The sequence below is a fragment of the Hemicordylus capensis genome, chromosome 1 (genome assembly GCF_027244095.1).
Source record: "Hemicordylus capensis ecotype Gifberg chromosome 1, rHemCap1.1.pri, whole genome shotgun sequence".
NCBI lineage: Eukaryota > Metazoa > Chordata > Lepidosauria > Squamata > Cordylidae > Hemicordylus > Hemicordylus capensis.
The window spans coordinates 169,624,937-169,645,626 of NC_069657.1; the positions used below are offsets into that span (position 1 = coordinate 169,624,937).

At 43.7% G+C, this 20,690-nt stretch overlaps 1 protein-coding gene and 1 long non-coding RNA gene across 4 annotated transcripts in view; one reads left to right on the forward strand and one right to left on the reverse strand.

Moving 5' to 3' along the window:
• ACMSD (aminocarboxymuconate semialdehyde decarboxylase) overlaps positions 1–20,690 on the forward strand; it is a 78,611-nt gene that overhangs the window by 28,529 nt on the left and 29,392 nt on the right. For all 3 annotated transcript variants that reach the window (XM_053253652.1, XM_053253668.1, XM_053253658.1), the window contains exons 2-3: positions 7,069–7,113; positions 16,404–16,500. In XM_053253652.1, coding sequence (XP_053109627.1) covers positions 7,069–7,113; positions 16,404–16,500 — 142 coding nt within the window. The remainder of the gene's footprint in view (positions 1–7,068; positions 7,114–16,403; positions 16,501–20,690) is intronic.
• The window catches only part of LOC128326591 (uncharacterized), a 74,679-nt gene that overhangs the window by 22,666 nt on the left and 31,323 nt on the right, over positions 1–20,690 (reverse strand). Inside the window, exon 5 of the long non-coding RNA XR_008308126.1 lies at positions 18,650–18,833. This is a non-coding gene — a long non-coding RNA (uncharacterized LOC128326591). The remainder of the gene's footprint in view (positions 1–18,649; positions 18,834–20,690) is intronic.

The window sequence follows — 20,690 nt, forward strand, 5'->3', positions numbered from 1 at the left end:
ATTGTGTTAATTAAGATTTGTAGCAGGAGAGAAAACTTTGTTTCAATTTAAACTAAGGCTGCCACTTAGGAGTCAAAATAGAAAAAAGAAAACGTAGCCTTTTAGCCTTTCTTCTAACAAAAACTCCTTTTTTCACTTAAAAAAAAAACCTCTTATTACAGGGGCGTAATTATAATAGAGCAGATAGTTGTCTGGGGGCCCACTGCCTTGGGGGGTCCCCCAGAGGCAAGTTACATGACTGACTCCCCCAGCCACGCACCCACCCAGGCTTCCTTCAGTTGTATTAATCCTCCAAAATTGATGTGAGTGTTAAGACCTGGAGCTACCTGAAGATTTCTTTACTTCATGAGCTGAGCTTCAGTGAGGGGGGACGGCATTTTAAAATCTTGTCTCTGGGCCCACTCCGACCTTGCTATGCTCCTGCTTATTACTATTTCAGATTTACACATTCTGTATAGCCACCGGTTATTGCATCAAATATAAATAACAGTATAAGTTACACACAGAATCATATAGGCAAATGCAAACGAAATGAAATAATTTCCATTACAGTCTGTTGCTCTGGTCTTAAGAAAATTACCCTGTGTCTTCAAGGCTGCCAGAGCAAATAATGCTACACACTGGCTAATCCTAATAAGGAGTGCAGATTCCCTGCCAAATCAAGCATTTGAGGAGTTCCCATCTCATTTTACTTAACTCCCCCCTCCAAACCTAATAATCCATATTTTCAATTCCCAAAAGATATTTTCCTCCACAAAAACGCCTCCTCTCCCTCCACCAAAATGTAAGTAAGGAGTTTCTCTTCAAGTTTGCCCTCCTAATATCCAACCTGATAACCAAAAGCACATCTTTTCTTCATTGTAAATTAATTTAATTATTTATTTTTCAAAATTGTATACCACCCCAAACTTGCATCTCTAGGTAGCTTACAACAACATAAAACAGATTAAAAATAAAAACCATAAAACAGTTTAAAACCACTGTCCAGTTATAAAGTGTGGGAGAAAAAATAAGTCTTTATAGACTCTTAAGAAGATTTTTGAGATGGGGAGGCTCTTATTTCAGCAGGGAGCACATTCTAGAGTCTCAGAGCAGCAACCGAGAAGGACTGTCCCTGTGTTGACACCAGACCAGCTGGTGGCAACTACAGACTAATCTCTCCAGATGATCTCAATGGGTGGTGGGGCTCATAGTGAAGAAGGCATTCTCTTAAATACCTAGGACCTAAGCTATTTAGATTAGGCATGATTGACATGGCGATGGAGTTGCAAACTGCAATCAGGAGGAGAAAGTCCTCCGGCATCCCACAGTTCTCCATGGGAGCAGCAGAGTGACTGCTCTCAGTATTGCAGCAGCTCCGCTCTGCATGGCCACTCCTTCCCTCCAGCTTGCTGCCTAAAATAGCGGTGGGCCAGTGGAAACAGCCCAGCTACCTGGAGCGATTGCATACACAATCACTTGCCAGGGTAGAATGGTTCAAAGCTGGGTAGAAAGGTTGGTTTTCACAGGTCTGGAGTAGCCGGGACCAGAGGACTCCCAGCATAACCCAGGCAGCTTGTGTCATGTGAGGAGAGATCTATCAATCAATTTACTTCATGGAGGAGAGGTCTATCAATGGCTACTAGTCGGAGGGCTGCAGGCCACCTCCAGCCTCAAGGGCAGGGTGCCTCTGAGTACCAGTTGCAGGGGAATAACAGCAGGAGAGAGAGCACGCCCTCAACTCCTGTCTGTGGCTTCCAGCAGCATCTGGTGGGCCACTGTGCAAAACAGGATGCTGGACTAGATGGGCCTTGGGCCTGATCCAGCAGGGCTGTTCTTATGTTCTTAATAGGGTCAATATCAGCAGATCCTTCAGGAGGCAGTGAAATCAATTTGCGTTCTTCCTCACTTTCCTTCCTATATGCCCATGCTTGTGTTAGGATCACAACTGCTGGCAAACAGGAGGAAATGTTTAGGATTATATTGATAATATACTGAGGGCAGCGAAGGTCAGTGGGGAGCTGTGCTGATATATAGGTGATGATTCAGAAGACAACTCACATTACATCAGATAATTTAATGCATATAAATATAGTATTTCTCTAATCATTTGCTTCATCTGAAGTCCTGCAAATGTTGCTGGGTGACACCCAGACTAAGTTTACCAGAGGAAGTCCTTTTGAAATGTAGTCCAATACTTTAGAGTAGTCCTTTAGAAATTTGTTAGTTCTTTAGGGTCCTTTAGAATAGTCCTGAGTGGGACTATTGAATGAGTCAGTCGCTGAACCTACTACAGATCTACTCTGGGATACAGGACTGTATTTCTAAAAAGGTTTATTTGCATGTACTTTAACATTTCCAGAGTAGGCAATTCACAGATTAGTGTTTCCAAATTTCTCTGAGGAAAAAAATAATATTGCTCTCTTTGCTCATTTCCATATGCTGGAATATTGACATGAATGCAAATTTTAGAATTGCTTACTGGCTAACAGTGAAGCTGAGCAAATTAAGCTGAAGATGCCAAAAGGCCACACCCAAAAATGAAACAAAATTTTGGTCAGTTAAAAAAGAAACTATTTTATCTTGAGGAGCAGTTTATGGTTTGAGTTGTTTCTCCAGTTTCTATTAGCATTAGGCTGTTAGTACATTCCCAGCCTGTGCAAGCTAGAAATCCTTAGGACCTAGGACATACTTGCAAAGCTGATTAAGGGGAAGGAGAGCTGCTTGTGGTAACAAGTATGACTTGTCCCCTTAGCTAATTAGGGACCACCCTGGTTGCATTTGAATGGGAGACTAGAAGTGTGAGCACTGTAAGATATTCCCCACAGGGGATGGAGCCGCTTTGAGAAGAGCATCTTGGTTTCAAGTTCCCGCTCTGGCATCTCCAAGATAGGGCTGAGAGAGATTCCTGCTGCAACCCTGGAGAATCCTCTGCCAGTCTGTGAAGACAATATTGAGCTAGATAGACCAATGGTCTGACTCAGTATATGGCAGCTTCCTATGTTCCTAAGGGGGGAAACTGTGTCTGTTTTTGTCCTAAGATAGTTCCAAAGGAGTGAGCTGATTTTAAAACAACAACCCTACCAAGATTTAGCTGTGATTCATCTTCTCCTCTGTTCATTTGTCATTTACTTATTGTTTGACTCTAAATATTTACATTGCACAGGGATAGGGTCTTGACTTTTCTGCAACACCGTTCCAAGCTTCTTCTTTTTCCCCTCCTGTGGCTGAATTCTCACAATCACAGCAATCCTGATTAAAGAGTTGACCAGGATTGCTGAGCTCTGTGGAGCTGGATATGAAAACACAGATTTTCTGGGCAATCCTGGTCAAACCATTGTGGTTAAACTGTATTTAACCAGGATAGATAACCAGGATCAGCTCACAAGGACCTGATCTTAAACTGGTATGTATCAATGTACGGATGTCACTGTAGATTTTTTCCCCCACATGGAATTTTTGTCTATTTGAAGACTGACTTCACTGGAAATCCCACAGTGCTAGGAAAGGCAGGAGTTGTGCCATGTTATTTGTGCTGATAAAATATGCCTCTTTGTGAACTGATTTTATTGTAAAATACAAAATGTGAATCTGGAGCACTTTTTTCAGTCTATTGTAATGAGAAACTCCAAACCCAAGAATCTAAAAAAGGAGAAGAAAGCTGGCCTTAAACCTTTAGTGCCCCCCCCCCGCCCCCGTTAGAAGAGTTTTAAACCTCTCTGGGAGAATCAATGAACGTTTCAGTTGTGCATTTGAAGCCTCTCTGTGCTCTTTAAATATTAATAAAAGAAGGTGACCTTCAGCCCTGCTACTGCATCATGGAGGCTAAAAGAGAGAATCGATCTATGTCTACACCAATGATTAACTAATTACAGTTCAGCAGAATAGGTTGTTTTTAAGTATTTTATCACCAAATCCTTAGATTCTGCTTGTGTTTGCATAGCTGAGATGTGGCCCCAATGTACACTTCAGTGTATAATGTGGAGCAGATTTATTTATTTTTAGTGACCTTAACAAAAATTAATACAGGTCACCCAATGCGATCCCAGCCCCTTTGTAGCAGATGTGGCACTATTGCAGGGCTGCACAACTTCAGCCCTCCTGGAAATGCTGGACTACAGCTCCCATCACCCTTGACTACTGTCCACTATGGTTGGGGATTATGGAAGTTGTAGTCCAAAAACAGCTGGAGGGCCAAATTGGGCAGCCCTGCCTAGTGTGAGCCAAGCAACTAACTAAATGAAATTAGACAGAAGTTTTGTGTTTATACAAGGAACTGCCCCAATCATGTAGAAAAAGGGGATAGGATCTGATTTTAAAAACAAAAGGACAGATGGGTGATGAATGCAGAATGCCAGAGTCATCCTCCCCATGACTTAGCTTTTTGCAGCTTCTTTCCCCCCAGCGTTGACTAGAAGCTTAATCAGCTGAGAGAAAAGAGCTTGAGGGAAGGGGCAGCAGGAAGGCAGGCCATGGGTGGTGGGGTGTTTCTCACTTGTACACCACTCTGGCTTTTAAAAATGGACACACACACTTCCTCTGCATTTCTGCTCTATCTATCTATCTATCTATCATATTTTTATACTGCCTGACATGTATATCTCTAGGCAGTGTACAAAATTTAAAATATTTAAAAGTCACAAATTAAAATACATGACAATCAAAACAATAGAATAAAATTATTAAAACAAGTTATTTAAAATTATTAAAATTCATTCTAATTAAAAGCCTGAGAGAACAGGAGGGTCTTGAGGTTCTTCCTGAGAACAAACAGAGAAGGAGATGCTCTTATTTTAGCAGGAAGCTTATTCCAAAGCCTTAGAGCAGTCACAGAAAAAGCCCAGTACTGGGTCGCCACCAAACGAGCCAGTGGCAACCGTAACTGGACCTCTCTAGAAGATCGTAACAGGCAGCAGAGATCATGACAAAAGAGGCACTCTCTCAAATAGCCTGGACCTAAGCTATTAATGGCTTTATAGGTAATAACCAGCACTTTGTATTTCACCTGGAAACATATTGGCAGCCAGTGCAGTTCTTTTCAAACCGGTGTTACGTGGTCCCTTCGTGTTGTCCCAGAGATCAACCTGGCTGCCGCATTCTGTACCAATTGTAGTTTCCGGACTACGTACAAAAGCAGCCCCACATAGAGCATATTACAGTAGTCAAGCCTGGAGGTTACCAGCATATGTACCACTGTTTTAAGGTCATTCACCTCTAGAAATGGACGTAGCTGATGTATCAACTGAAGCTGATAAAAAGCGCTCCTGGCCACCACCTCCACCTGAGAAACCAGGGGGAGCTTTGGGTCCAGGAGCACTCCCAAGCTATGTACCTGATCTTTCAGGGGGAGTGTAACCCCATCCAGAACAGGCAGATCTAAACCATCTGTCGGGTCCTGTCCCACCACAGTCAGTACCTCTGTCTTATTTGGATTCAACTTCAGTTTGTTATCCCTCATCTAGCCCATTACTGCCTCCAGGCAGGCATTTAGGGAAGATATGGCATTTCCTGATTAGGTAGGCATGGAAAAGTAAATCTGGGTGTCATCAGCATATTGGTGACACCCAGCACCACACCTCCTGATGATCTCTCCCAGTGGTTTCATGTAGATCATGAGTTCTCAACCTTGGGTCCCCAGATGTTGTTGGACTTCAACTCCCATAATCCCCACCCTGGGGATTATGGGAATTGAAGTCCAGTAACATCTGGGGACCCAAGGTTGAAAATCCCTGATGTAGATGTTAAAAAGCATTGGAGACAGTATGGAGCCTTGTGGGACTTCACACTTCAGTTCGCACTTAGCGGAACAACGGTCTCCAAGTGACACCATCTGTAATCTGCCAGAGAGGTAGGAGCAGAACCACTGTAAGACAGTGCCACCCAATCCCACTTCCCCCAGGCAATCCAGAAGGATACCATGGCCAATGGTATCAAAAGCCACAGAGAGAACTAGAAGAACCAGCAGAGTCACACTCTCTCTGTCGATAGCCAGTTGGAGATCATCCATCAAACTGACCAAGACAGTCTCGACCCCATAGCCCACACGAAAGTCAGTTTGAAATGGGTCTAGATAATCTGCATCATCCAAAACTGCCTGGAGCTGAGAGGCCAGCACCCGCTCAACCACCTTGCCCAACTATGGAAGATTAGAAACAGGTTTGTAATTAGCTAACTCTGAGGAATCCAGTGTAGCTTCCTTCAAGAGTGGTCTAATGCGGGGAGACATGATAGAGGTCTATAAAATCATGCATAGTGTGGAGAAACTGGATAGGGAGAAATTCTTCTCCCTCTCACATAACACTTGAACCAGGGGTCATCTCATTAAATTGATTGCCACGAAATTTAGGACCAGCAAATGGAAGTACTTTTTCACACAACACATAATCAACTTGTCGAATTCTCTGCCACAAGATGTGGTAACAGCCAACAACCTGGATGGCTTCAAGAAGGGTTTGGATAACTTCACGGAGGAGAGGTCTATCATCGGCTACTAGTTGGAGGGCTATAGGCCACCTCCAGCCTCAAAGGCAGGATGCCTCTGAGTACCAGTTGCAGGGGAGTAACAGCAGGAGAGAGGACATGCCCTCAACTCCTGCCTGTAGGCTTCCAGCGGCATCTGGTGGGCCACTGTGTGAAACAGGATGCTGGACTAGATGGGCCTTAGGCCTGATCCAGCAGGGCTATTCTTATGTTATTATGTTCTAAGACAAGGAGGCATCCTGCCCTCCCCCAGAGAAGCATTAATAATATTAACTAGACCCTCTCTGATAATTTTGGGGCAGTTCTGTGTTAGTTCAACAGACAGAACTAACACTATGATGTACAGTTTGGCACTAGGAAAGAGATTTGCTTTAGCTCCTAATTGGTGCAAGACTCATGCAGTGTTGGATCCTCTATAGATTTACAGCGGTTGTTTGAACCTGAACTCCTGGCTATTTTAAATTTTTTCTTCTTCAGATGTCACTATATTACCTCTAAAGCTCTGCAGTCACAATCTAGTTGGTTGTCAAATGAGTTCTTCAGATTATATATTTAATTCCTGTTTACTGCTTCCATTTTTATTTAACCACTGTATACCTCTCCTCACAGAGATATGGCTATGGAGGATGGATCCAACTGGAGCAACATTATAAGGTAAGCCATGTTCAGTGATTTAGCTGTCTCACTAATATTTATTTATTTATTTATTTATTACATTTTTATACCACCCTATCCAAAGGCTCTGGACAGTGCACAGCAAGTCAAAAACAAAAACGGCTAAGGCCCTGGGTATTTAAATGGCTTAGGCCCTGGGTATTTAAGAGAACGTCTTCTTCATTATGAACCCCACCGCCCACTGAGGTTGTCTGAAGAGGTCCATCTCCAGTTGCCACCAGCTCGGCCAGTGGCCACACAGTTGCTGCCAGCTCGGCCTTCTCGATTGCTGCCCCGAGACAGTGGAATGCTCTTCTTACTGAAATACGATCCTCCCCATCTGACAATTTTTTAAAAGCACTTGAAAACCCAGCTCTTTACCCAAGCTTTTTCAGCTTTTTAAATTTAAATTTTAAAGGCCAGTTCATACAAATAAGTTTTTAGGGCTCTCTAAAATGAATGAATGAATAATGGCTATTAAAGAAATGACTTATAAGTATGGAAAAGAACATGATGGATCAGACTAAAGGTCCATCTAGTTCAGAATCACTTTTCCCATAATGAGAAGAAGCAGCTCACAAGCAGGACTTGGGGCAACTGCTATTCAATGGCATAATTCCTGTGAACATGATTATACTTGTTGATATAGACCTGTCCTTCATGAATATTCCTGGTGTGCTAAGAATTAGGGGATTGAGCTGGTCTTGTGGCAGCAAGGATGAATTGTCCCCTTTGCTAAGCAGGGTTTGTATTTTCATGGGTGGCTACACATGAGCACTCTCTCCTGTAAGATATTCCTTAGGGTAGGCCTGCTCAACTTAGACCCCCCAGCTGTTTTTTGGACTACAACTCCCATAATCCCCAGCCACGGTGGCCAATAGCCAGGGATTATGAGAGTTGTAGGCCAACATCTGCAGGAGGGCTGAAGTTAAGTAGCCCTGCCTTAGGGGATGGGACTGTAGCTCAGTGGTAGAGTGTCCACTTTGCTTAGTTCAATCCCTGGCATCTCAAGAAAGCCCTTCTTCAAACCTTGGAGAGTTCTGCCAATATCTCAGTTAGGCAATACTGAGCTAGATGGACAAATGGTCTGACTTTGTATAAGGCAGCCACCACCATTCCAAAATGCAACTACACTGCAGATTATACAGCTGCAGGAGCAGCTGTGCATTGAGGCAATGGTTTTTTAAACCTTCTACCATTATGAAGCCTGAAAATTCTATCTATCAAAATCAAAATGATTTGTCTTACCAGTAGGAAATTTGCCATGCAGATTGATCCCTTGAGGAATATCCTAGCCAAATTTTAGGAAATCTGAGATGCCTGAGTTACAATAATTTAAATACATTGCTTTTATTGGCAGATGTCCTGTGTGTCCTACAATTTCTGTGCTTGCCTAAAATATAATTTACATTTCTCCTTTGAGCAATTTAGATTATGGCAAAGATTCAGAGTGTTGTAGATGTGTCCCATTTCCTAACTTGGAGAGAATGGTTATATATTCCTAAAATTATGTTTCTCAGTGCTCATTTTAATCAGTAAGCTAGTGAAAGGTTATTCAGCACACACTCATTGCTCATTGCTAGATGAATGGCTTTAAGAGGGGTTTAGATAACTTCATGGAGCAGAGGTCTATCATCAGCTACTAGTCAGAGGGCTATAGGCCACTTCCAGCCTCGGAGGCAGGATGCCTCTGAGTACCAGCTGCAGGGGAGTAACAGCAGGAGAGAGGACATGCCCTCAACTCCTGCCTGTAGGCTTCCAGCGGCATCTGGTGGGCCACTATGCGAAACAGGATGCTGGACTAGATGGGCCTTGGGCCTGATCCAGCAGGGCTGTTCTTATGTTCTTAGGCAATACTGAATTAGATGGACCAATGGTCTGACTTGGTAGAAGGCAGCTTCCTATGTTCCTATGAAGTGATGTGTGTCTAATGTTACATCTATTTCTATGTGACATGCTATTGTGTGTTTGCATGTGAAGTGCTCCTGTGTGTTTATGTGCTATATGTGTATGCTGTGCTTATGTCTGTGGGTGAGAGAAGCTTCTGTGACATCACCTGATTTGCAGTATCTACATGGTAAGTCACGTACCTTAACTTCCACATTGTAGAAGCTCTAAACAAATTCTACAACCTCACATATTGTGCTTGCTTAAAACCAGGCCTGGGCCCAGCCCCTGGCACATGGGGCAGTGTGGTAAGCCATTGTCCTCTAACCCCATGCTGCACAAAGCATGCCATGCACCAACCCTTTCAACTCCCCCACTGGCAGTGTATACAGTACATTGCACATCAATTCCCCACACAACACATTTCCTCCCTACCCATCCTGATCAGCTGTTCCCACGCATAGCATGCAGAGTTTGTCACGTGCCCATTTACCTAGATCCACTCCAGTCCCCCCCCCCCTAATTTTCTTACCTATCAGCAGCAGCCTTCCTCCCTCCCACTTGTCCATCACTTTCCCTGTCTTTTGCAAGGCAAAGGGAATGGAAGGGAACAGAAGCTAGAGTGTGCAGGACCCCACACCTTCTTCCATGCCATTCTCTGGTCACTGCCTTGATGGACAAGTGAGCAGAAGGCGGACAAGCACTGCAGCAGTAGCAGCCGCCCACCTGCCAATGGGGCAGAGTGAGACAGGCAGCCAGAGATGGTAGGCTAGTGGGGGCAGCTAATATGTTACTTCCACCAATTCACCACTAGAGGCAGCTTTCTCACCATGTTCCATTAGGCCATGCTTAAAATTTAACTTCTATTTTCTCATACTTTCCCGTGTATTATGACAAGGGTGGGAAAAGCCAAACTCTAGGTGACTCTGCATCACTGAGACTCACCACATGCTAGGAGAACCAAAGGAACCAGAACCAACTTCCTCACCACATCCTGAAGACACAACCCTACCTTCATCCTCTGACTTGGATGTGTTCCACAAGGACCTGTTGGCCTGAGTATAGATCCCACAGCACTGCCAGAGCCACTGTTTAGAAAATCAGACAAGTTCCCTTTAAATAACAGAGCCTCCCCCAGAGAAAAATGGGGCTAATCCAGCTTATTTGGAGCTTTCATAGACAGTAGACTTTACTGCAAGGCTTTACTGCAAGTTCGGGGCATATAGAATACACCAGTGCAAAAAATGGATTTATTTATTTTTCCCCCGGACATAAATTGGGCTAGACTCCAACACGCAGGGGTAAACCTGGATTGTGTATGGAGTGTCCTCTGATATGTTGCACGGACTTTGGGGAAATCTGGCCAATGTGTGAACACACACCCTCCATTCCGGTGGAGATGCAAGCTAAAAGACCCACCTAGGGATGCTCCTGGAGAGCAACCATGAAAACAGTGAGTCTGCTCTAAGCAGCCACTAGAGCAACATATCTCTTAGCTTGTTATAGCCAGCTCTCCTGTGGTCCTGCTTGGAGGTATCTGAGAGCCTGACCCCTTTTATCTCAGACCCCTGCCTTGAAGGAGACCCCAGCTAAGTCTGTAAGAGCATACCATGGAATGGAAGGACTGGGATCTTTCCATCCCAATCCTCATCTTCATGTTTCAGGCAGTCTTCCTACCTTTTTGATATATTTTTTCCAAAAAAATCTAAATATATAATATGTTCTTTATGTACACCTATATATTATCCATTTATCTTTAGTGCTGAGCCATGGGCAGCATAAGGCTAGAAGGCCAAACTAGGAGAACCAGGCAACCAGTTGAGGCTCAGGGATCAAACCTGGTAGCTGAAGGTCAGAACATGCCAGAGACCAGCTTGAACAGGTAGTCAAAAATCAGGGACAAATCAGTAGCCAGTAGTCAAGCTAAGCAGACAAATCTATGGCACAAGGAAGAACAAATACACCAAAAGCAAAGAGACTTTGAAACAGAGACAAAGTCTGTTTCAGACAGCAAGCCTCTTATACTGTTCCCTCTGCAGGGAAGCCAATAACAGGCCTCACAGGGCATGGCCAGCCTAGGACCCGGAGACTCAAAAGCTGCTGCAGAGCAGAAAATCACCACAAGGGACAGTGGTAAAGAGAGTCACAGCCTCGGGGAACTCTGATTCTGCCACTCTACATATATTTATCTATAATGGCTAAATATCCAAAACCATTTACAGGCATTTTAAACATCATTGCAAAAATGTTCTGGGGCCTGGAGAGTGGAAACATCTGGTGATGTAATGGATGCTAGCCACTTGGCATGCAGCAAACTAAAGAATAATTAAAAATGAGCTAGAATGCATTTTTCAGAGCTTGCCTAATGATAGCAAATGTATATTGGTTTTATGGATCACAAAGGTACTTTCAAGTTGGTGGCAGGGCTAGCGGTGTTTCATGAACACAGGTCCCAAAAGGGCAGCCCCCATTTGCCTCGGCCCCATGCCATGCTATCCCCTGCCAGTGCCACACATCTCTCCGTTGGCAGTGCCATGCTCCTGCTGCTGCTTCCCCTTAGCATCCAGTTCACGGAGCTGGGAGCAGCTTTTGACCTACGTGAGCTGCCGCCGCCTCCTCCTCCTCCTCCACTGATTCCAGCTCCTGCCCAAGCTGCAAGCACCACAAAAGCTGGCAGCAGGGGCAGAAGCTATAGGCGGTGGCAGAAGAGGGGGAGATAGTGGGCGCTGCTGAGGGGGTGGCTCTGTGGTGGCAACAGTGGCAACTTGGTGGTGGTGGTGGTGTAAAATGATTTGCAGCCCCCTAATGAAGCCACAAACATTGGGAAGGGTATGTTCATTTATTGAACATTATGCCACTATTTCAAATCACCTCTGTCACTCTTAAAATGTTTCTTCTGTCTTCACCCTTAGTTTCATGAATGTCACATCAGCAGTGGTTGGGAGGCCTGGAACCTGGTAATGTTTTATTGTGTGTGCAAATGCTCTCCTGCACAACTGAGCTGTTGCTTTCTGAAATGTACCTTGAGAGCTGGATCCTGATCCCACTCCACCAATTGCTCACCATTCCTGCCTTATATGAAATGAATATACTCTCAAACAAACTCACAGCCTAATTAGATGATTTCTGTTTTCCCGTAGCAAGCAATTACTACATAGCAAGTCCTACAGCCTATAAGCTGAAGCCTATAGAGGAAATAATGATTAAATAACTTATACAGGGGAAATAGCACACTGCCCATGGCTAAAACGGAATGAACAGGGGAGCAATTAACAAAATAACCCATGGAGAGATCATGGCATATAGAGGAAAATACTTTTGGCACCCTTTTCATTTTCCCTCCAAAAGGATTGTCTGCCAGGAAAAAATTCCAAGCCGGGGGGGAGGGGGGGAGAGAGACAACCCTGAAAAAACTCTGTGAGTCTTCCTTCATGACTGTTGTCCTCAGAAGCTTTGTTTGAACCATTTTCTACAGAGCTCCATAACAACCACTGTCTATAATTCATTTATGTTAACTAAAAAAAGCAGCTTTAAGAATATCACCTGAAAGCTGACCCAGATCTCTGATTTTCTGGAAATTTGGAGCGGGGAAACCATAGATGGAAATATTCCCATAATTTTATAAGCTGAATGAGCTGGAACAGAATTTTATTTTTTTTTAAGGCAGCAAAAATACAGTTATAATTTGCATCAAGGTTTGATTTCGTTTTTCTTTTTTATTTTCTCAACACTGAGTATAATATGCTGTCCTATTGCTGCAATAACTATCTGGTTTTACTGGATCTCAGACTGACAAAGGCAGAACCTGGGGGTGCCTTTCTGCCTTGAGTTGTGGTTTGTTTTGTTTGTGAGATAGTGTTGTGGTGAGAAATGTACAGTGGCAGTAGTGTGTGTGTGTGTGTGTGTGTGTGTGTGTGTGCGCGCGCGTGTGCATAACAGTAATATTTCTTGGTGATTGCCGATGAGCTCCATGTCTGGCCTTTAGACTAACTTATGCTTCACTCACTGCTCTGATCTACAAAATACAAAATCAAACCTTCCTCCCGTTGGAAGTGAAGGACTTTGCACTGTCTCATGTCTCAGTGACAGAGGGGGATAGACTAGTGAGTCAGAGGGCTAGAGAGGTCAAGACATTGGTCATCCCTTCTCTACTGCTCTGACACTATCCCTTTGGTATGTAGATTGCTACTCTTAGGGACTAACTGCCTGCCTGCCTGCCACTTCCTCTTCCTTCTTCCCTTCCTTTTCCCTTGCAACATGCAGGCTCCTCTCTCCCTGCACCATGTGTGCAGAGATGCAGAATCCATCTGCATCCAGCTAGACAGATTAGAGATCCTATCTCCTCACTTCCCTATCTAGAATGGAGTTCTCTAATAAATACTCATTATACTGATTTGAAACTATGAACTGGCTCCAAGTTACTTTACTCTCAGCATACACGCATGCCTAACCAAATTCCGCTGTGTTGTGCCTCTGTGCACTCTGCTATAATGAAAAAGCGTTTCTCTTACCAGAGAGAATTCCCAACAGCTCCCTCCTCTCCTGATGTATCCTCTTCTTCAAGAGGGGCATAAGAGCTCTCTTTGTCTCCCAGTTCCTTTGAGTACATTTTGAAATTCCCTCCAAAAGTGTTCCCTCCTACTGCCTCTTCCCAGCCAATGAGGGCACAGTTGCCTATGACAACATTTGATCTATATGATAACAAGTCAACTAAGAAGCAAGGAGATTGCAAACCAATAGAAAACCAGTACCAGAAAACCAAACAGCAAAGGGAAAACAGCTCTCCAAACATTTCGATTGAAATGGGTTTGTTCTGCTCCAAGCTTTAAATAGGCTCTTTATTTAAAAGGTATTTTGTTTCGTGCTCTAAATACTCAAAACAGCCCGTCAAAATGTTTCACTGTCAGAATGTTCTTCATGTCCCTATCCTGCAGTTGTGGTGGTGCAGGAAATAAGGTTCTTGAGCTCTGCTAGCAGAGCCCCTGGTTAAAGATCTCTGGTGCCTTACAAACATGTACCAGATTATGTATTGAATCTGTTGATTACAATCTGCTGCACCTCTTAGAGGTAAATTGCCTTTCTGAGAGGATTTTTGGTGTGAAAATTGTGCGGGAGAAAAGTGTTAACCTCCTCCACTGCACACTACACTACTGGACCAGACATTCCCCCTACCCCCAGTGGCTAGATTTTAAAGAACAGACCACTTCTGGTCATTTCTTCATTAAGCACGTCTTCTAAACATGTGTTGGCCTTTAGTTTTCCCTGGAGGAATCAATGCTGGCTTTCAGCATGTGCAGATACGCCCAAATTAAAATTTGCCATGCAGCATTAACATCAAAAAACACAGTTTGTTATGGATTTATCACATCCCAGTCATTTCCCTGAAATATGATCTGCTTAAAAATGAAACACATCATGAGGGTTGGTTTCATATCATCTGCATTTTTTCTTAGTTTTTTCTTACTTTTCTTAGTTTTAGAATTTTGAAAGTGAAAAAAGAATAACTATAGATATTGGAACAAGCTGTAATAGAAACCATTGTTTGTGTTACAAAGTAAATTGATTTAGACTCAAGAAGTAAAGCCTCAAATTGACTTTATGAAGAATTCAGGGCAGTAGGCACAGCTTGCACTGCAAAACTAATTTTCTCTGGATCCATGTGTCTAGTAATTATTGCAAAGCCTCTGAGAATCACCTTCAAATTAATTTTAACTACAGAACTGACAAATAGGTTCTTGTTTTAAAATATGTCTGGGTCATATGCATTTTTTTTTACACTCATACTATTGATAGCAATATAAATATATTGAATATATTCAATATGAATATTTCATCGTCGGACACCTTTTAGAGTGAATGAAATCCTGCGTGCCTAGCCAATTGATTTAAGCACATTTGCTTCTGTTCTGTATTGGGTTTGCCATAGTCTGCACGTCATTAATGCAGATGGAGTGGGGGAGCTGTTGTTAATTAGGACATTGCTCATTGGAGATTCCATCTCATAACATAAGCCTTTAGGCCATTAGAGAGGCTGTTATTTATCTTGCCACAGTTGGCATTTATTTATGAGGGTTTAAGGACATCCCTTGGAGAAATTACAGTATTCCTATCATTGCTTTCTGTACTTATAAAGTAAAATGTAATGATCCCATATAAATATATTTCAGCAGAAAACTATATGTCCTGCTGTGCATACCAAAATATTGCCATTCATAACAACAAAATGAATCCCTATCCCTATCATCTGTTTTTAGACAAGAGTCTTGATTCCACCAAGTCCTCTCCATCTCCTAAACTGCTCGGTGGCTATTATGTAATAGTCAGCAGAGGGCTTATATCCATTGTTCAAACTCTGCAGAAATGTATATCCTTGCATTCTTCGCTCCTGGCACTCAGTTCTTCAAAGGAATTTGCCAGAGGAACTGGATGGTGGTGTGGTAATTACAGCCTGTGATATTTGGAGCAATTTCCTTGAATTGTGACACCACTGCCAAGTCATTCTGGCAGCCAGGCTGTCAAAACACAGTCAGAGTTATATATGGGAGGCAAAAACCCAGAGGTTTTCAAATATTTATTAGGTATGAATGATGCATGAGGCTCCTAACATGTTCAAGGTTAAAAATGGCCCTTGTATGATTATATTAAGAATTTTAAAGGCATCCCATGAGTCAAAACATGGAGATGTAAGAGAGTATTTTGTTCAGCCCCTGATCCTGATGTGGGAAACCGTGCAACTGAAGCATCTCCTCTAGGAAATGTTGAATTTTGTTTCAGAAAATACTCAAGGCCAAGCCTGCTTGGGGACATCTTCTACTCTGCAAATCATTCTGCTTAATCCAGCAGGTTCTGTTATTCTCTGGTCCAAAAATGCACTCAACACTTGTGCGGAGATGTGCTCTCTCCTTTGTATTCCATTATGCAGCCCAGTATGGAAAAACAGGCATCAGTGCTCAACCCTTATGTTTGGAAGATGCCTCCTATTTGGAGCATAACTTGAGTCAAGGCCATCCATTTTCAATGCCAGGTTCAGAGACAATGTGTATAAAGTGGGATATTTGCGGTGTTCTACCCTTGGCTAGTATTTCTAGCATGGTTGCTTTTTGCACAATGCTGGTAACAGCAGAAGTTCCTAGTCACCTGGGAGGAGTCCACAGATGCTGGAGTAATCTTGCCATGGGAAAGAGCCGTAGCATGGATCATAGAGACTTAAGCTGGGGCTTCTGATATTACTTGACTAGCGCAGGGAAGAGCTGCTCTGCAGCATCTTCCATGCTGCAGAGGTAATGTCAGAGAAGACCATTAGATACTATATAAGTAGATAATAAGTACAGAGGGAATTTATGTAGACATTCCTTTGAATAAAAAAAGGAAAATTTGCATTAATTATTATTTACCTTTTACAGGGGGAAGCTAAAATGATGAAAGATGGAAATGTTTTCAGAGTTGTCCAAGAGAACTGTTGGGATCCAGAGGTTCGAATTAAACAGATGGACCAATCAGGTATCATCAACATGTTTGCATACTATTGCAACATTTCATTTATTTATTACATTTACATCCCACCTTTCTTCCATGCTGGAACTGAAGGTGGCATCCATGTCCATTTCTATCCATATCTATTTATTTAACATATTTTTATTCCACCTGTAACCTGTGTCTCAGGGTGGGTCACAACCAAAATAAAACACCATAGTTTAAAGTCAAATAATTAAATACAAGCAAACAAACTGAATTTAAAATCAGCTAAAATGTCAACTAGACGCCTGGATGATTTTCTAAAAGCCATCAGAGATGGTGCAGCTCTTATTCCAACAGGGAGTATGTTCCTCAACCTCAGGGCAACTATAGAAAAGGATCATCTGTGAGTCGCCACCTGAGGAACATGTGGCAGCCATAGACAAATCTCATCTGGGCATTTTCCAGACTACGAGATTTGCAACAGTTAATGCGTTGCAAACTGTGACGGAATAGTGCAACAGTTTAAAGGCGAGAGTAAAGGGTTGTTTAATGTTTCATTGTAAGCTGGTGGCCATTCATATTTTCCATCTGCTGAAATGTATTTTCCAGGAAGGAGTGTCCATATTCTCATTGAAATGCCTTTATCTGCCCCTCCTCCTGCTCCATTTGGACCAATGGAGTTGTGGAGTGTGCGTGACGTGATGACATATATATATATATATATATATATATCTCTCTCTCTCTCTCTCTCTCTCTCTCTCTCTCTCTCTCTCTCTCTCTCTCTCTCTCTCCAATTTCTAGACCACCCTTCCAAAAATGTCTCAGGGCGGTTTACACAGATAAAAAATAAATAAATAAGATGGCTCCCTGTCCCCAAAGGGCTCACAATCTAAAAAGAAACACAAGATAGACACCAGCAACAGTCACTGGAGGTACTGTGCTGTGGGTGGATAGGGCCAATTACTCTCCCCCTGCTAAATAAAGTGAATCACCACATTAAAAGGTGGCATGTTAAAAGGAGCCTTTATATTTATATTTATATTTCTTGGCTGCCTTGTGCAAATCCACCAGCAGGGTAAAGCGTCTTTCCAAAACAAAACATTTTGTTGTTGCATCCTTGTGCAAATGATTCCAGGAATAAATTTTTTTAAAAGAATTAATGAGGGAGTGAAAGGGAATCCTGTGGCAAGCCTGAAAGGAGGGAACAGAGGAACTGGCGTGCCCAGGTGGGTGCTTTATTCCATGGTGACAGCAGCCGGCAGCCCCTCAGCTCCCCCACTGGGGCTGCTGGGGGCGGCCGTAGCAGCAGCAGCCTCTGCCACTCTCCTCAGTTGGTGCCCCAGGCAGAGCCTCACTGGGGCGGAGAGCCTTGTGGCGGTTGTGGGGCACCTTTTTCCTCTCCGCCGCCACCCTCGCTGCTTCCCTCCTGCCAGGCCTTCTTCTGAGGAGGGAGGGATGTGGCAGCACGCCTCCCGAGAAATAAATAGTAGGGAAGAGGTGGAGGGGAGGGGAGCACTCCTCCAGTGAGGGCTGTGAGATTGCACAGAAGTAAATGAATCATGATTCAATTCAATGGGCTTCCTTTTAAGTAAGTGACTGTTTTCTCTCCCTGCCAATTGCCTTGTAGAAACAAGTGGTATTGCTCAGAAGTAAATGATTTTGTTCCATGGGCTTCCTCTTCCAATAAAAAGCTCACGAGAGAAAGGGTTGGATTCAGGAATCTGCTCAGCTGCTCTCCCCTCCCCTTCTGTGTTGACAAGCTTAAGTTATATTGGAAGAAAGCGGAGGAGGAGGGAGCTGTGGGGTTTGGGATCTGTGAGGAAGAAAGGAGGGGAAAGCCAAGATTTCTCCCTGCCTGTTTCTCTTCCTGTGGCAAGGGGGTGGAGGAAGCAAGCATGGGCAGGGAGAGGGCAAAGAACTGCCCATACTGCCACATGCTGCAATGGATACAATGCATGGCAAGGCTCCCTACAACAGAAAAATACAGCTACTTTCCTGCAGTGCATTTACAATGTTGTAGGGCAAGAACGCATCATTAAAATTTGAATCAAGGCATGGGAAATATGAACAGCACCCTGCTGAAAATGCAGAGACACTGATGTGGAAACACGGGCAATATGGAGGGGCACTTAGCAGATATGTTGCGAGTACTTTGCAGCATATAATCTGGGAAACGCCCTGATTAACTTACTAGGCAGCGGGGTTCATCTGTCTTTAGACTGGATCCTGGGAGCAGTATATCCACTTCAGTTTTTAAGGAAACATTTTGCAGGATTTGATCATGGATCTCTCATGTTGTAACTAGTTCAGTCCATGAGCTCAGCTTCCTTGTCTGCTCTGCAGAAAATGTGGACTTCCTTCTACGGGCATGAGAGCTGTAACGAAAATTTCACTCACTTCTCACAGCTTGCCAGTGAAACATTTTATTTCTATAACTGCAAACAATACTGTGCAATATGGTGTTGCCGAGTAAAGAGAACAGGGACAACAGAAGGTTATAATAAGACAGGAAATCACATGGGCAGAAGCAGAAACCAAAGGAATCCCAACTAGCAAGACCACCTATAAAGCTCCAATCCAGTCCTAGGTTACAGATCCGCCTACTAGCTGAGAACTGTTTATGGGCTGGGTCATGCAATCAGCCCCATGTCACTTAAATGAAAACTGGGGGTCTTGGCAGCATGCATGCTCCCATAGAACCTGTCATGTGAACTCAGGATTACCTGCCACATCTCACCCCTGGGCAGGCCCCTTGCTCAGCTGCCACCTCTGCAGTGGCTGCAGTAAGCCCGCTCCAAACCCTCAGTCTTAGTAACTGCCATGGTGTGACTTGGTTCTGTATGCCGGCAGTGACATGATATAATGACGTCAGTCACAGCAGCTATGGAGAGCAGCTATGTTAGCAGCATATGCACGACTGCTTTAAGGTTACTTACCTCCAGAAAAGGCCGTAACTGATATATCAGCTGAAACTGATAAAAAGCGCTCCTGGCCACTGCCTCAACCTTAGAAACTAGAGAGAGTTTGAGATCCAGGAGTATTTCCAAACTTCTTACTTGATCTTTTAATACTGAGGAGATTCTCATGATCATCCAAAAGCCGGCTCCTAGCCCACTTTTGGGTCAGCATGAGAACCACCAGGCGAGCCCAGTTTCCTCAAAGCAGGTAACCCGCTTAGGTAGCCTGCCCCTTAGACTAGGTTAGTGGAGCAAGTGCTCCGCTAACCCCATCTATTTGATTGTGTATTGCCACGTTGCGGCTCTGAGCTGTGGCAACACATGAGAATACCCCCGCCAGGAGGCTGAAACAAGCCTCCCAGCCCTGGGGGGTCTCTCCAGGATGCCCCGCGCACTCACACAGGGCATCCTGGAACTTCCAGGGGCCATGCGGCCCCCAATCCCCGCAGTCCCTGCCGGCTCCATCATGGAGCTGGCAGTCGTGTGGGCGGCCGATCCAGCCACCTAGGGCTACCGATGTGCTCCTCTGTGGGGAAAGCAGGCTAAGCCCGCTCTCCCCACTAACTCCATTCAGGCGAGTCTCACTGATCGTGAGACTCACCTCATAGTTTATTATTGGGAAAGGGTTTACAGGAAGGATGATCTCAATATATTTGATAGGTTTCAGCATTGATAGGGTTGGGAAGTAGCAATACTTTTGCATGCTCACATTGAGATACTTTAATTTTTTTTTAAGGGCTGTTTTAAAAGAAGTGAGAAGAGCTAAAGCAGTTTTGCCCCACCTTAGTAACGAAAACCACCAATGATTTATGCTCTTTGTTCAGGAGCATAAGTGTTATTGAGATCATTGAACTGTTGCTTCTTGAAGAGCAATTCACTACTACGGTAGTAGATTACTTTACAAAGTTATTCATTAACCTGCTTTCTCAAAGAAATCAGATTCAAGTTCATCACTGGACTAGTTAACTGCTACATTATACAGTCCTCAGAAGTTCCATTGTTTGCAATGAAACCATTTTAAAGCAAGGAGTCTGTGGATTCCACTGACTTTTAAAAATGCACTATTTAAAACAATAGCCTGTCCCGTTTCTAAAGCACATATCAGGTGATGGAGGAATTTATTCCATCATTAAGTAACAGAAAGTTTCACTTTGTAGAAACCTCTTAGGGTTGTGCACATGAGCAGCCCTATTAAAACATTAAGGTTGTGCAGTGTACACAAGCAGCCCTACCTGGGCTTCCACAGCCCTACCCAAGTACGGCTGCTCGTCTGGA